At 50.0% G+C, this 14,796-nt stretch overlaps 1 protein-coding gene across 1 annotated transcript in view; it reads left to right on the forward strand.

The window, feature by feature from the left end:
• The first annotated feature begins 1,893 nt into the window (after window positions 1–1,893).
• Ezr (ezrin) overlaps window positions 1,894–14,796 on the forward strand; it is a 40,419-nt gene continuing 27,516 nt past the window's right edge. Inside the window, exon 1 of the mRNA XM_051206124.1 lies at window positions 1,894–1,988. Coding sequence (XP_051062081.1) covers window positions 1,977–1,988 — 12 coding nt within the window. The 5' untranslated portion in view covers window positions 1,894–1,976. The remainder of the gene's footprint in view (window positions 1,989–14,796) is intronic.

Below are 14,796 nucleotides of genomic sequence, written 5' to 3' on the forward strand. Positions count from 1 at the left end.
TTGAATATGCATGTGTTCTCCCTGTGTGTCTCAGCAGCAGGACTCTATGTACTACTTATTCCCTTTACTTTAGGGATAAGGAGGAAGCTGGGGGACGGTTTGCCCAGTGACCAGCTGGAGTACAGCTTTTGTTGTTTCTAAACGCTGTCATTTTTTTTTTTTTTTTTTTTTTTTACCACACCATATTTTCCAAAATTCCTCTGAAGGGTAAGGTTCAGAAAGGCTGCTGAAGACCTCAGGCCACTGTTATCTCAAACTGTAAACAGAGTGAGGTCAAAACTGGATTAGAGGCAGCCAGGTAGGCTGTGTGTTAGGAGTACGCCCAATCTGAGGTGCTCTTGCTGTAGGTGGCCGGGATATCTTCCATACTTTATTATTCATTATGTGGTTTTCATTGTAATAAGAAAGAAATCCCATCTCTCAAGGGAATAGACGGTGCTGATGAGAGGCCATCAGCCAGAGACCCACTCTTTGCCAGGCCCCTGGCATGCCTGGACACCCAGTTAGGAACCATGTGACCCACAACAGACCTTGTGTTACTATTCATCCAGCACTAAGTAAGCTAATTTCACGTGTGTACTTGAAAGTCTACAGCTCTGTAGGATTGCTCCTACGGTCCCTCTCCTACAGATTAGGATACCGCGTCCCAAAGAAACTTTTCCCAGTCACTGGTTATATATACCCTGTCCTGGAATGGAGCTGAGCGAATTTCACATCCAATCCATCTAATCCTCATTACAACCCCACGGAACAGGTGCCATAAAATGGGGGCAGTTTTGCCGATAAGAAAACCAAGCAATCAATCCATCCAGTCCCCCACCGCCACCCCACGCCCGCACTGTAAAGTTCATCAGGAACAGCTCTGGTCTCAACCTGCACCCAACTCCAAACACCTTCTCAACCCCTAGTTGAGAACCAATACTTTAATCACAGCTCAACAGGTATCACAGATCACCAGGGTCCATGTGCCCTGGACTGTTACGGGGGGACGGGTCTCTGAGAAGTGTTAGAAGGAAAAAGTAAACTTTTCGAGTTAGTTCAGGTCTTCAGGGGCTCCTCCTTGTGGATCCTTTTGCTAGTCACTAAGTCGAATAAGACGACAAATTAGTTCTTTAACTAATGCATGCGGGAACGGGGTCTTCCACTCGCGGGGCCATCTCGGAGGCTAACGCAGGCCACGTGCACGGGGACCGGGGGCCATGACCGGAGAGAGACCAGGCGGCCCCACCCACGATCGGCCCGGTGGCCGCCGCCCCACCACGTGGAGCTGCATTTCCTCGGCTGGGCTCGGGACAGCGTGAGCCAGGGCGGGCGCGCAGGGAGGTCCCGGGTCCCGTTCGGTCCGGGCCCCGCCGGGCCGCGGCCATCTTGGCGAGCGCACCCCGCGGGGTCGTGCGAGCAGCGGCCGGGGACCCCGCCCAGCTCGGCGTCGCGCCCCGTGCGCTCCCGGGAGGGGCGGTGGAGGGATGGAGGGAGGCAGGGGCCCCCTGTGCGCGGTCCCCACGCGGTGGGTGTGGCGGGGGCGGGCGGGAAGTGGAGCCCGAGCCGCCCTGCGACCCCTCCGCTCCCCCCCACCCCAGCCGCGGGGAGGGGTCCCTTCCCGAAGCCAAGGCGCAGCGCGGGCTGCGCGGACGCGGCCCCCTGCCGGCTGCTCCCAGTTTGCGGAGAAAGAAACAGAAAAGCCCGAGTGTTCCTCAAAGAGGTCCCGCGGCTGCGGTCTCAGCTCTGGGGCAACGGTTGCTACGCGAAGTGAAACTCAGGGCGCTCGGCCCCGCTTCCCGCGCGTCCCCGCCCGCCCCGCCCGCCCCGCCCCGGGCCCGGCTGGGCGGTGACTCATCCGGCGCCGCCCGGCCGGTTCTTAAGCTCCGGGCTGCGGCCGCGCTCAGGGCTTCCCTCCGCCTGCAGGTCCAGACGCGTCTCAGCCGCCGCTGCACAGCCCCGCTTCCGAGGACCCACGCAGACACCAGCCAGCCACAATGCCCAAGCCAGTAAGTTCGTCGCTGTTGGGGCGCGGGTGGCGTGCGCCAGGCCGGGCACCGGGCTGCTAGGCGGTTCATTTTCTGCGAAAGGGCGCCGGCCGCCCTCTCGGTCCCCGGCGACGCCTTTGTGGCACTCGTTAGTCCCCTTGGCTGGTGCTTTTCGGTCGCTGGCCTCTTCCCTCCCCGAACCCCGGGTCTTCCGACTGCTTTCAAAGTGCCTGCTAGCGTTAACTTCCAAGTTTCTTAACTAGCGCAGTTGGCTCCGAGACGGGGTGGCCGCTTACGACCCACACCTGCCCGCCCAGTTCCTTCGAGCGACCGAAACCACTTGCAACCCACACCTTCCTGGGCGATTTGAAGGGCATTGGGGAGAAGAGAGGCTCCGCGCCTGGGGTAGCCTGGTCCCATCCCTCTCTGGGGAGGCGCGGCCGGGCTGAGCAGGGTTTTTGCTGGTTGCAGCAGGATCAGTTTCGTTGGAGGGTTAGCCGCGGACCTGAATTGCAGATGAGGCAGTCCCGGAGGCTTGATAAGGAGGTTCGTTGGGCCCTGGTGGTGAACTTGGGCTTAATTAACGTGCTGCGGGCTTGCCTCTCTATTCTTGAATCTGATTGTGTTGAGATTGCTGGCGGGCCGGGGTTGCGAGTGGGAAGAAACAACTAACTACAAAGCCTGTCCTCAGTGTAATATACGATAGTCCAACTGCCTTAACACTGGCGATTGGATAAAGGGAGAGTTTTATAATTTTTTAAGTTGATATGGACAAAATCAGGATTAGTAAAAACTACAAAGATGTGAGGTATTTATTCCTAGTCTCTAAGGCTCATTTGTTTTGTTTTCTGCTTGTTTTTTTTTTTTTTTTTTTTGGGGGGCTTTCGAGACAGGGGTTCTCCGTGTAGCCCTGGTTGTCCGGGAACTCGCTCTGTGTACCAGGCTGGCCTCGAATTCGCAGAGATCCGTTTGCCTCTGCCTCCCGAGTGCCGGGATTAAAGGATTGTGCCGCCAATGCCGGGTTTAGGACTAATCTGTTTTCACAACTTTTACAGTTTATGTTCTCCGAAAGGTCTTTCTCTAGAAATCTTAATACTCGTAAAATGATAATAGATCCAGCCTTCAATCGAGCTTTTGGTCTGAGTTATTCATGAGAGAGTATTTGACCCTACCCGAAATGCATTTCAAACTCGGCAGGGACCCATTAGGTCTCTACAATGCTGGTGGCATGGAATTGGCCCAGAATGTGTTCCTCTGGTGCTGCAGCCGGTACTGGGGCGGGTACATTAGTTTCAGGTGTGGTTTTCTTGATTTCCTTAAAACTTAAAGAGGTATTGCCTGGGACCAGGAAAGGAGACTGTTTCCAGTGGCTCTTTTTTCTTCTCTTTACAAACTGTAATTCTCTTTTCTTCTCCTTATTTTCTTAATTATAAGATATACATAGCATATAATTTATCTTTATAACCAGTTTTAAATGTGTACGCAGGTCAGTGGCATTAAATATATTGTTAATCAGCCATCACCATCGTCCATTTTTCCAAGGTCACTATTTTACACTGCAACACAATCTCTCTTTCCCCAGACCCTGGCAATGATCATATTCTACCTCTGTGGATTGAGTAGTCTAGGGACTGTATGTGAATGGAACCTTGTTGTCCTGTCTTGTTTCCATTAGTATAAAGTGTTCATAATGCCAGACATTGCACTATGTCAAAACAGTCTCATTTTAGTATTTTCTCTCTCCTCTATTCTCTCTTTCCCTCTCTCTTTTCTCTCTCCCCTCCTCTCCCTCCTTTCTCTCCTCTCTCTTCTCTCGCCCCTCCAATCCCTCCTTTCCCTCCTCTCTCTGCCTCGTTTTTAATTTTATCCTGGTTTAAAGGTCTTCTGTGGTGAGAACTTTGTTCTTAGAAGAGTCGTTAAGCTGCAGAGTAAGCCGGGTGCATTTCTGCTTTAGTAACAGAGTAACTTTTTTGAAGCCTCTGTTCTACAATAGCCAGAGTTAACAATTCCTAAACTGCTGAGAGAGGGCTCCTTTGAGGGACAAGGTGCACACCTGCCCCCTGAAGGGAATCCCTTCCTGCCCCCCTGAGAGCTCCCCAGGGTGTTAGAGACGGACTGTTAGGCTGAGCACTGAGAATAGCCTAGTGGCCATCTCAGGCTATTACTGGGAAACTGGGTTTGTTTAGTTTTTATTGTTGTTGGGGGTGGGGTTTGTTTATTTCTTGTTAAATGAAGCATCCACCAGCAAACTCTGTAGGTATGCCCTTTCCACAGAAGGTTATTGATCCCGTTTAAGCCTGAAGCCACAGTCGTCGTCTTGGGTGGCTTGAGTGAGATTGGAGGTCCAGTCGCGCTCAGTGGTGGATGCACCTGAATAGTCGGTTCAGGCCTCCCACATGGTGGCTGATCTCTTCTCCAAACTGAGCTGGATAACGTTGTTCACAAAACAGTACAAATGACGTGGTTTTTAGAACCTGCTTATTAAAAGGTTGTGGATGTTCATCCGGCAAGCAGGGTTCCTGGCCCAGAGGTCTCAAAGTCTGGTTCTCCAACCAAGACACAGAGCTTAGCTGTGCCTCCAAGGAAGGAGAGATTGACTCCCCAGTAAAGTGCAACAGTTCAAATGGCCCCGGGTTTGGTGAGGCGTCAGGTACACCTGTAATCCGCTGGAGAAGCCTGAGCTCCACGGAAGCATGCTTTGTGGACAGCTGTAGCCTGTTGTCTGCTCTTGAATTGTAGACAGTTGGTTTGGAGCTCCATCTGATAGGAATGATGGACTTCCAAGGGAGGCAGCCTGGGGTCTGGGTGCGCTTGGGCCTCTGCTTATCTGGTGTCAGGATTGGACGCTGTGTGGGTCTCCTTGGAGCCCCAGGTGGGGTTGGTGTGAGGGGCTGGTTCAGGAAGCAGTTATGCAATCTTTTCAGGCAAGGTGGCTCGGATGCTCCTCTCTCTTCTCTCCCCCCCCCTTCTCCCCAACCTGCTATCCTGGTCTGGTGCGAGGCTGCGCGCAAGTCTCAGAGAGAAGGGTGTTGCCTTTCAAGCCACCACCATCTCAGATATCTCAGAGCTTCCAGGGGAACTGCCTCATTGAGGCACCAAGATGCCTTAACCAGGCTCGTGTTCAAAGTAGTGATTTGGATGGACCTTTCCAGTGTAGAAGGCTTTACCCTTTGTTAGAACTTGAAAGTATGTTTGTTTGAGTATGTACTGTGAACTAAAACTTTGTTCAGGACTGAATTCACGGCTTCACGCGTGCTAGGCAAGTGTTTTACCACAAGCCAAGATAATTTCTGAGACAACCTGACCTCTTGGGAATATTGCTTTCCCCTTGATATTTTAACAGGGACGGTTTTTCAGTGACTAGAGCAATGGGTTTTAAGGGCACACTGGCGTGCATGCACACACCCTTCATTGAGAAGAAAGGGCACACGGGCATGATACACCCGAGCCCTCCCCCCCCCCAGCCCCCAGGACAGATGGTGAATTAGGTAGCTAAGGTTTTGGCATTGGGCATTTAGAAACGCTGGCTAGGGTTACTGATCTGCCACCATCACATAATAAGGCACGATGAATATTAATAGCTCATCCAGGAGTTGAGCAGCCCTTTGCTACGTTCCTGTGAGAGTTGCTGGATGGCAGACACGCCCCTGTCTGTCAGTGGGGTCTCTAGTGTGGTTTCGGGGCAGACAGTAATCACGGCAAATGCTGAGCTGTTGTGGGAAGGAGTGCTGAGCAGTGAGGAGCCAGGGTTCGGAACCAGGGTTCGGAGCCAGGGTTCTTAAATGGGGTAAGAGCACCCTGGCGCCTGCAGTGGGAGGAAGTGGGAGGGTTAGGGTTGCCGTGCCTTGTCAGCCACACTCTGGTTTTGACCTTCTGGCAGGAGCCACATGGTGAATGGTGTAAGAGCGTGGTTACACAGGACTTCCAGGGATGGTCCAGGTGGCCTTCTGGGCTCTGTCTTTCACAGATGAGTGGGTGATGGGGCCCGGGGAGAACCTGCCTGCTTCTTGTCACGTGTTAATGAAGTTGAAAAAAGACAATGCTCAGCTAGAAGGTGGCGCCGGCTTCTCCCCGAATGGGCCCCTTCCACACTGGCCTCTGCCCTAAACGATAACATTGTGATTTCTTAACAAAACGTGGTCTGACTTGATTCATGTTTCTAGCTCAGGAGAAGAAAACAGCACCAGCTGGGTGAGTTGTGGTTTTTAATTTTTGAGACAGAATCTTTGTGACTGACTGGCCCTTTGGAGATCCCCAGCGCGGCTCAGTGTGCTGGGTCTCAAGTCATTGGATGAGTCCACTGTCCTGTATGAAACACAGTGCGCCTTCAAAAGCAGGGAAACACACTGAGCTTTCTTTCTTCTCAGCATTAACTACATGTGCTCTTCCCATTGGTTCCTAATTGGTTTTTAATTCCCGCTGTCACCATTGAGATATGAAATATGTTTGCAGAAGAGCCCAGAGGTTTGTCCCCTTTCATAGCTTGCCCTACATCGCTGGTGTTGACTTCGGAGTGATGGTGGTGTTCTGGGTGCCGGTGGGGAGTTCTTTTGTCACCCTGGCTGCCTGGAAACCCTGTGTGGCTAAGGGTGACCTTGAATTTCTGGGGCTTCAGGTTTTCTCCACCACGCCCAGTTTATGCTGTGCTCAGATCAAACCCATTACTCTGCACTAGCAAGTGTTCTACCAACTGAGCTATATCCCCAGCCCAGGAGTTGTTTAAATAACCAAACGGTAGGGCTGTAGAGATGGTTCAGTGGGGAAGAGAACTGGCTGCTCCCCTTGCCCCCCCCCCCCAGAGGACCCAGGCTTGTTTCCCAGCAGCCAGCATGGCAGCTCACAACCTCTGTAACCTCACTTCCAGGAAATGGACACCCTCTTCTGGACCCCTCCGGTACTGTATGATATCCAGGCAAAACACCCAAACATTATAAAATAAAGTTAAAGGTCCAAACAGAACCATTCTCTTAGAGTGTTATGACTTTTAGAAACTTTTGCCTAAGATATTTATTTAACATATGGCTAATGGATATTATTTTCTAATAAAAATGCAGAGAACCACAAAAAATTTCAAGTGTTGCATGCTCTTCGACATCTGCAGGCTTCTGTCTGTCATCTTGAGTAGAAAAAAAGGTTTTCAGTGCAAAGGGTGCTACCCAGGGTAAACAGAAGCAAGGCTTGTATTTGTGGCATTCAGACGCCTGCTCTGACATACTGTAAGCTCTAAGCATGCTTGTGAGCACTTGGGTGCAGACTGTCATCTGAAAGTGGTGTCCTTGGTCCAGCTTAGCCATGACTTCACATAGCAAGAGCAAGGAAATACTCAGTAAAAGCGAACCCCCTGCTGGGCGTTGGTGGCAGTGCACACCTTTAGTCCCAGCACTCAGGAGGCAGAGGCAGGCATACCTCTGTGAGTTCGAGGCCAGCCTAGACCGCAGAGCTGCTACACAGAGAAACCCTGTCAAGTGAACCCCGTCTCACATCTGTTATCAGAGTCCCCGGGAATTCTGCTTCCTGTGTGTGGTGAGTTGTCAGGTGCCACTGTGGGCCTGGTGCCTGTGTCGAAAATAGTAACACTGGGTTTTGCCTGGGAGGAGCTCTGGTGGAGGAGGTGAGTGTGGGCAAAGGTCACACAGACTGAGGGAAGAGAGGGACCGGGAGCAAGCCGGACCAGGGCGATGTCATCATCCCCCCCCCCCCCACACACACACCCTCTTTGGCCAGTTGCTCGGGGGCAGATAAGGGATGTGGGTTGAGGGCTGAGAACATTTGTGGCCTCAGGCTGGTTCCATCTTTTTTTTTTTTTTTTTTTTTTTTAATTCAGTGAGGCCTTTCATGCGCTGTAGATAGACGGTAATTCTGTTTCAGAGGAAAGGGGAACTTCATGAACCCTTTGCCCGTTCAGACTTTAAAGGCAAAGTAAAAAACCATGCTAGCTTGCACTCAACTTTTTCTGATGGACATGAGGGGAACAGTGCCACCCAAGTGTGACCACAGGTCCGTACAGGGTGGGCAGCTTTTTTTTTTTTTTTTTTGGCCTGGCTTTTTGTGAACTTGAGGTTGCCTTTCACAACCGACTTGTGTTTGTTGTTGTTTTTCCTCCCCCCCCTTTTTTTTTTTGCCTGAGGAATGGTAGCCCAACATTGCTTGGGGGACACTCCTCACAGTAGATGGTGGAGGTCTCTGCATTTAAGGCAGGCACACGTGCTTGAACCATCCATCTCCTACAGGCCCATGCTTTTTTCTAAGATGTCCCAGCTAAGTTTTTTTTTTTTTTTAGGTTTTTACTTGCTTTAAAACATCAGCATGTGTGAATGCCAAATAAGGCCCTCAAAGCCAGAGGTATTTACCCTCTGGGCCTTTATCCTTGCTTCCAGGATAAAGGTAACTGTTGTCAAGCTTTTGTTAGACCTTGGGTATATTTTGTGACTAGGCCAATATTTGGGAGGAGAACCACTCGTATTGTTGTAGTTTTTACAAAACTCTCATAAAACAAAGACTCTGCTTTTGCCAGGAGATTCTAGGTGCATCATAGGTCTTGAGCACAGACCCCTGCTGGGAAAACTGTCATGGCGTGCAGGCGGGGATGGAGTGCAGTAATACTTTAACAAGGCTGGTGTTAGCGGCTGCCCTTTGTGTCGTAGGGAAAGTGGCAGTATCTTGTGTCACCTCCTAAGCCACTGTCTAATGACAGATTTTTGGCAGGTGCGGAGAGCAATTTGTACCTGATATTTGAGTTGGAAAGAGAACGTGAATAAATGAGTTGCTCTTCTATCACTGAAAACTTAGAAATTGAAGCCAGCTGGGGTGACACCAGCCCCTTGTCCTCTCCATTATATTTCGTAGACCTTCGCGCTGCCTGTCCTGCTGTGTGACACCTGTTTGTTTACGCCTTTCCTGGCTGTACAGTGAGAGGTCAGACGGTTTGGAAAACAAACAAAAACACTGCGTCCAAAAAGATCTGTAAATCTTTGCGTTATCGGTTGATAGAAGAAAGGGGATGGTAGCTTTGGTGCAAGCTTGCCACTCACTGAGGGCTCCACTCCCTTGGGCCTTTAGACACCCACCCACCTGCGTGGCCCGAGGAGATGGGTGTGTGTGTGTGAGAGAGAGAGAGAGATAGGTGTGTGAGTGATAGGTGTGAGTGTGTGTGTGAGAGAGAGATAGGTGTGTGTGTGTGAGAGATAGGTGTGTGTGTGTGTGAGAGATAGGTGTGTGTGAGAGAGAGAGATAGGTGTGTGTGTGTGTGTGAGAGAGATAGGTGTGTGTGTGTGAGAGAGATAGGTGTGTGTGTGTGTGTGTGTGTGTGTGTGTGTGTGTGTAGTCTCACTGTAGCTTTCCTCCCTTCTGGTGTTTGGGACCGTTTCAATTGTGTGTTTACATCTTTAAAGTTTGTTATGGGAAAGGAGGCAAGAAGCCTGGCTCAGCGGATAAAGGAGCTTGCCACCAAGCCTGAGGATCTGAGTTCAGTTCCATCCCCAGGTTCACATGGTGGAAGAGAGGAAGAAACAGTCCTCTGACACCCATACACCACACACACACACACACACACACACACACACACACACACCAGTGTACACAGGGGGAGAATTAGAATTCTTCACTGTCTCCTCACATAATGTATGCATCTTCCAGTTGGAAATCCAAACGAGGTGACGCAATCTCTCATCCGAATTGCAGTTGCCATGGGAACCCATAAACTGTTGGTTCCCAGCTATCCCACTGGTAGCCTGTAGTTTCAGGATTTGGGGGTGGGAAGGAGGTGTTGTGGTCTAGGACTACAGCTTTGTCAGACGTGAAACTTGGAAATGAACATCCTGAACTAAGGTTTAGCTGAGTGGAGGAGGAGGTGTGTGTCCTGGGGCTGGAGGTGGGTCAGGCCGGGAAAGGAGGGTGGGCAGCTGACGGGTAGGGTGTGACCGTGGGGGGGGGCAGTGGTAACAAGGGCTGAGGAGTGTACAGCCCTCATTCTCACTCCCCAGTCAAGTACTTGTGTGTGTAACCCCTTTGTGGTATTTGGTTGTGACAACATGCAGACTGAAGAGTTTGGTTTAACTTAATATAACTTCAAAAACAAGTTTTAAAAATAGAAGTTTTTTTTTTTTTTTTTTTAAGTCTGCCTATTCAAGCAGATTTTACAAACAAAACAATTTACAGTCTTTTTTTTTTTTTTTTTTAGAAAAGTAATGCTGCTAACCCTGCTGGGAGTCTGGTGCAATTGCATAAATTCAAATAGCCCTTCTCTAAGCCTCTTGTGGAGAAAAAATGTTCTTTAAACTGCAAAGTATTCCTGCTCCTGTGGTCTTAGCCGGGGCAGATTTGTCTCAGAAGTCACGCTGGGCTTCGGTGTGGCTGGCTTGGTAGTCCCGTCCCCAGAACAGCAGCTTAGCACAGAAATTGGGGTGTTCGGGCTCTTTTATTGTTTCCCAGCCCCTCCTCTTCCACTGGGATTGAAAGGGAAGCCTTCACGGACTTCTAACTTTACAAAGAAAATAGTACATTCCAGGTGGGGTTAGTCTACAGGCTGCTGGTGGCCTGTGTTCTCTTCTGTGAGCTGAGAATTAAAAATCAGCGTAGCGTGTCGTGGCCATCTTGGCTGTGCCTACCTTTGTCTTTATATGGGGCCCTCCAGTTTGTGTGTATAATTAAGCAGGTATTTTGCATCCGAGCGGAACTATCTGATACACATAGTGAAACTGAAATCAGACATTGCTGGATCCAGACTCCACTGGTCCTGTCAGCTAACAGCAAGTGCTCTTGAATGATAGTTGATTTTGTCTGCCTTGTGGAGTGTATGCGTTATCTGTGCTTCTCCTTAGCAGGTAAAATCCTTCCTTGTGTCTCTCCTCTGCCCTATGGGAGGTGGCTTCTGAGAATTCTTGCTTGATTCCCATGGCAACCACAGGCTGGAAGAGACAGGCACCCACTTACAGACAGGCAGGTACAAGGCCTGTGAGACGTTACCCGTGCCAAGCACCAGGCGTAGCCTTAGCAGTCCAAAAAGTGTCCTTCGGCTGTCTCTGCCCACAGGTCCCCCTGCTCTGCTGCAGTCTCTGCTGCCTGAAGGCCAGTGGGGAGGGCTCAGCACACCCTGTTCCCAGGTTTGGAAGCAGAGAGAGCTAACCCTCTTTAATGTGAGCGCTCAGAGAAAGTTCCCTCCTGGTTCTAAGGCCAGACCTTCTTTTTTCTTCCTGATCGTAATGAGTACAAACAGGACTGGTTTGTCCGCTCTTTGTGTTTGTTAAACAGCCTTGGTCTGACAGGAAGTGGGTCTGGGGGCAGGAAGTGGCTTACTTTCTGAGGCAGAAAGGAGCTATTGAGAAGAGCTTGAGATTTCCTTACATGTTCTCGAAGTTATGGGAAAGCATGAGCCCATCTGAGCTCTTTGCCATTTCCACCCTGGAATTTAGTAATACCGCCTTTCCCATTGAGAAGCTTAAAACCATTGGCCTAGATACAAGCTTAGAAATAAAACAGAGGGGCTACTCAAATAGAAGTATTTTTGAGTGTCAGAAGTTGGGAGAGTTGTTTAACACAGCTGGGCCTCAGTTATTAAAAAGATTTGACGGTCAGTCCAGGCAGGCGGTGCCATCTGCTGTCCTGGAGGCTGAGACAGGTGGATTGGGACAGTGAGGTTCAACTAGGTAAAGAGACCACCATCTCAAATAAAGAGACAGACATGGGGAGATAAACCACAAACGCTCATGCACATGAATGGGGCTGTGCTGGAGGATGACACAGACAGACAGACAGACAGACACACACACACACACACACCAAGTCAGGCGCTGGGAATGCATAGGCAGGGAGCAGTAGTCATTGAGTTCAGAATGGTTCACCTTGTCACTGATGTAATTGTAGTGAAGGCACACATTTAAGTTACAGGGTGGAAGCCTCCCCTGGGGATCAGGCAGTTCCCAGGCCCAGCATCTATGTTAAGAATTTAATATTGATACTGATGTCTGGTGGTAGCAGTTCAGTGAGAACAGAGTTTGGGAAGGGAAGTGAGGAAGATGCTGTATTAACTTAAAGTTACCAGCCGGGCGGCGGCGGCGGCGGCGGCGGCGGCAGTGGCGCACGCCTTTAATTCCAGCATTCAGGAGGGCAGAGGCAGGCAGATCTCTGAGTTCAAGACTGGCCTGGTTTACAGAGTGAGTTCTAAGACAGCCAGAGATACACAGCCTGTCTTAAAAAACCAAAAGATAAAAGTAGTTACCCGTGAAGTTCCTTAAACCACACGAGGCATCTGTAAGGCGAGGTGTGCATCTGCCATGTTCCTCTTGGGAAGCCACATCAGGCTGGCTGTGCACACCAGGGGTGTACAGGGCATGACTTCCGGTTTACACTAAGTGGGGCGGGGTGGGGATGCATCCTAGTCATGTTCAAATAACTGTTAAGTATCCCAGGGTGTTTGTAGACAGTTGTGAATGTGAACAGAAGCAGAAATGATCCTGAGAAACATTTTGCCAGACATGCTTGTGAGTTAAAGTTGAAATGTCTAACCCTTAGACTCTTACTTGACTTAGAGTTTGCACTCGCATTTTCTAGACACCGAGGAAGAGCAGTGAACTGGGAGAGAAGGGAACAGTTTGCTTTTTCGTGCAGCCGGGTTGGCTCCTTTGGCTCCAACATCTGTGGTCATCCTTTTCATTTGTGATTAGTGCAGGGGCACACGCTAGCCAGGACGGCGCTAATAATAATAAGGCATGAGAACCTGGTGGTGGGTTACTCTCAATCCATGCTGCCCCCGGAAGTCCAGCTCGAAGGCCCCTGCCGCTTGGCCTTATTGCTGGGAAGCCACAACTGTCCCCAAGAACAGTCTTCAGTGGAATTGCTGACCCTGGCCTGTGCTCCAGATGTTGCCACCAGGTCTCAGTGACTTGACATTTCTGTGAACAAGTGCTCACGCTTCCTGGGAGACAGATAGACTAGAGACCAGCACTTTGACCTCAGTGAGGCAGCTCTCTGGTTGAGTGACAAGTGGACTCTTGTCAGCTCTGACACTGGACTCTGATATTGTTATTGCTTAGGTAATAAACGATATATATATATATATATGTATGTATATATATATATACACATATATATATAGTATTGTATCATCATATGGAATTTTATTATTCTGAGGTCATGCATCCTAAAGTCAGATGCCTTCTGCCTTGCTCTGCTAGAGACAGTGATGTGTGCAGATCTTACCACTTGCCCAACGGACAGTTTTTGCAGTAATTGATCCAAGGCTGCGTTTCCTTTGGCATAGGGCCACCTTCCTAAGTGCTGTACTCTTAGGGAGGCAGTATGACACGATGACCAGAGCTGATTGACAGCTTGTTGGGAATGACCAGCAGTGTGTGTTCATCGTTATCAGTGGACTGCAGATTCTCCTAGGGGCTATTTCATCTGGATTGTGGATCAATCCTCCTGATTTCCACCTGGCAGCCTGGCAGCCAGAGTGAGAGCTTAGATGGATCCCAGCCTGCCTGTGAATGTTCCGGTTCAGCTCTGGCTGTGGGTAGAGTTTTGGGAAGAACCACATTGCCAATGCTCAGTGGACAAGCATATGACAACATTGTAACAAGTATGACTTTCTTAAACAGGCTTATCTTATGGACCCCATGTTGTGGGACTTCTCTTTGACGTTCTTGTGATATTTTGGTCAACTCCGATTCTGCATAGTAGTTCCTGCATTGGCCCTCTCCAAAAGAAGGGGTAGCTTTGTGGAATTAAGCCTGTGTAGGGGGTCATTACCAAATACTTGTTTTCTAGAAATAGTAACAATGTAAAACATGTCCTGGGAGTTGCCATTGTAGCAATGCCATTGTAGCAATTTTATAGATCTTATGCCACATAAAAACAGTAGTTAGCCCCAGAGCAGATGTAGGCAGCCATGTTGTTAGAGATGGAAACAAAGTAATCGAAACAATTGGGGGGGGGGGAGGCAGGCAGGCTGTTACAGGTGGAAACAAAGTTACAGAAACAATTGCCCATGGGTGGGGGAGGCCGGCAGGCTGTTACAGGTGGAAACAAAGTTACAGAAACAATTGCCCATGGGTGGGGGAGGCCGGCAGGCAGCCATGTTGTTACAGGTGGAAACAAAGTTACAGAAACAATTGCCCAGGGGTGGGGGGAGGCGGTAGGCAGCCATGTTGTTACAAATGGAAACAAAGTTATCGAAACAATTGCCCAGGGGTGGGGGAGGCCGGCGATTCAGCCAGTAAAGCTTCTGTGCTCAAGCTTTGCCATGTGCCATCACTCTCTGGAGCCTACATAAGGTGGCTAGGGAGAACCAGCGCCACAGTGGCCCTGTGACACTGGTGGGTCCAGGCACACAGTAATGATAGTAAATTACAAATTTGTTTGACGGTTCTCAAAGGGGCTTGTATGTGGAAGAAGGGCTTCAGACGAAAAATCCCAACAGTAAGCCACAGAAGCCGTCCACCTGCCGGGGGCTGGAGCCTGCCCACCTTGGCAGAGTTCCGGAGACTGCCTTTCCACAGGAGGATGGTTAAGATTTGCTAAATTACTGCTAATGGTTTACAGAATTTGGTTATTTGTTAGCCAGCATCTGTGCAAAGTGGTCACCGTGTCTTAGCAGATGCTACGAGATGGCATTGCGTTTGCAGAGACAGTGAGTCATTTGTATAAAATTTTAGAAAGGAGTAGAATGTGGGCTCCCATGTCCCATCCTGTCCCCCTGTCCCCCGCCCCTGCCAGTGTTTTCATGCTGATCATGGTTAGCAGGTGCTCTAGTCCCAGCTGAAGGAGCTGCAGCCTTCACCATGGCAGGCTCTTCCCCTTGAGCACATGTTGTCATTGCTGCCCCCCACCCCAG

Source organism: Phodopus roborovskii, unplaced genomic scaffold (assembly GCF_943737965.1).
Source record: "Phodopus roborovskii unplaced genomic scaffold, PHOROB, whole genome shotgun sequence".
Taxonomy (NCBI): Eukaryota; Metazoa; Chordata; class Mammalia; order Rodentia; family Cricetidae; genus Phodopus; species Phodopus roborovskii.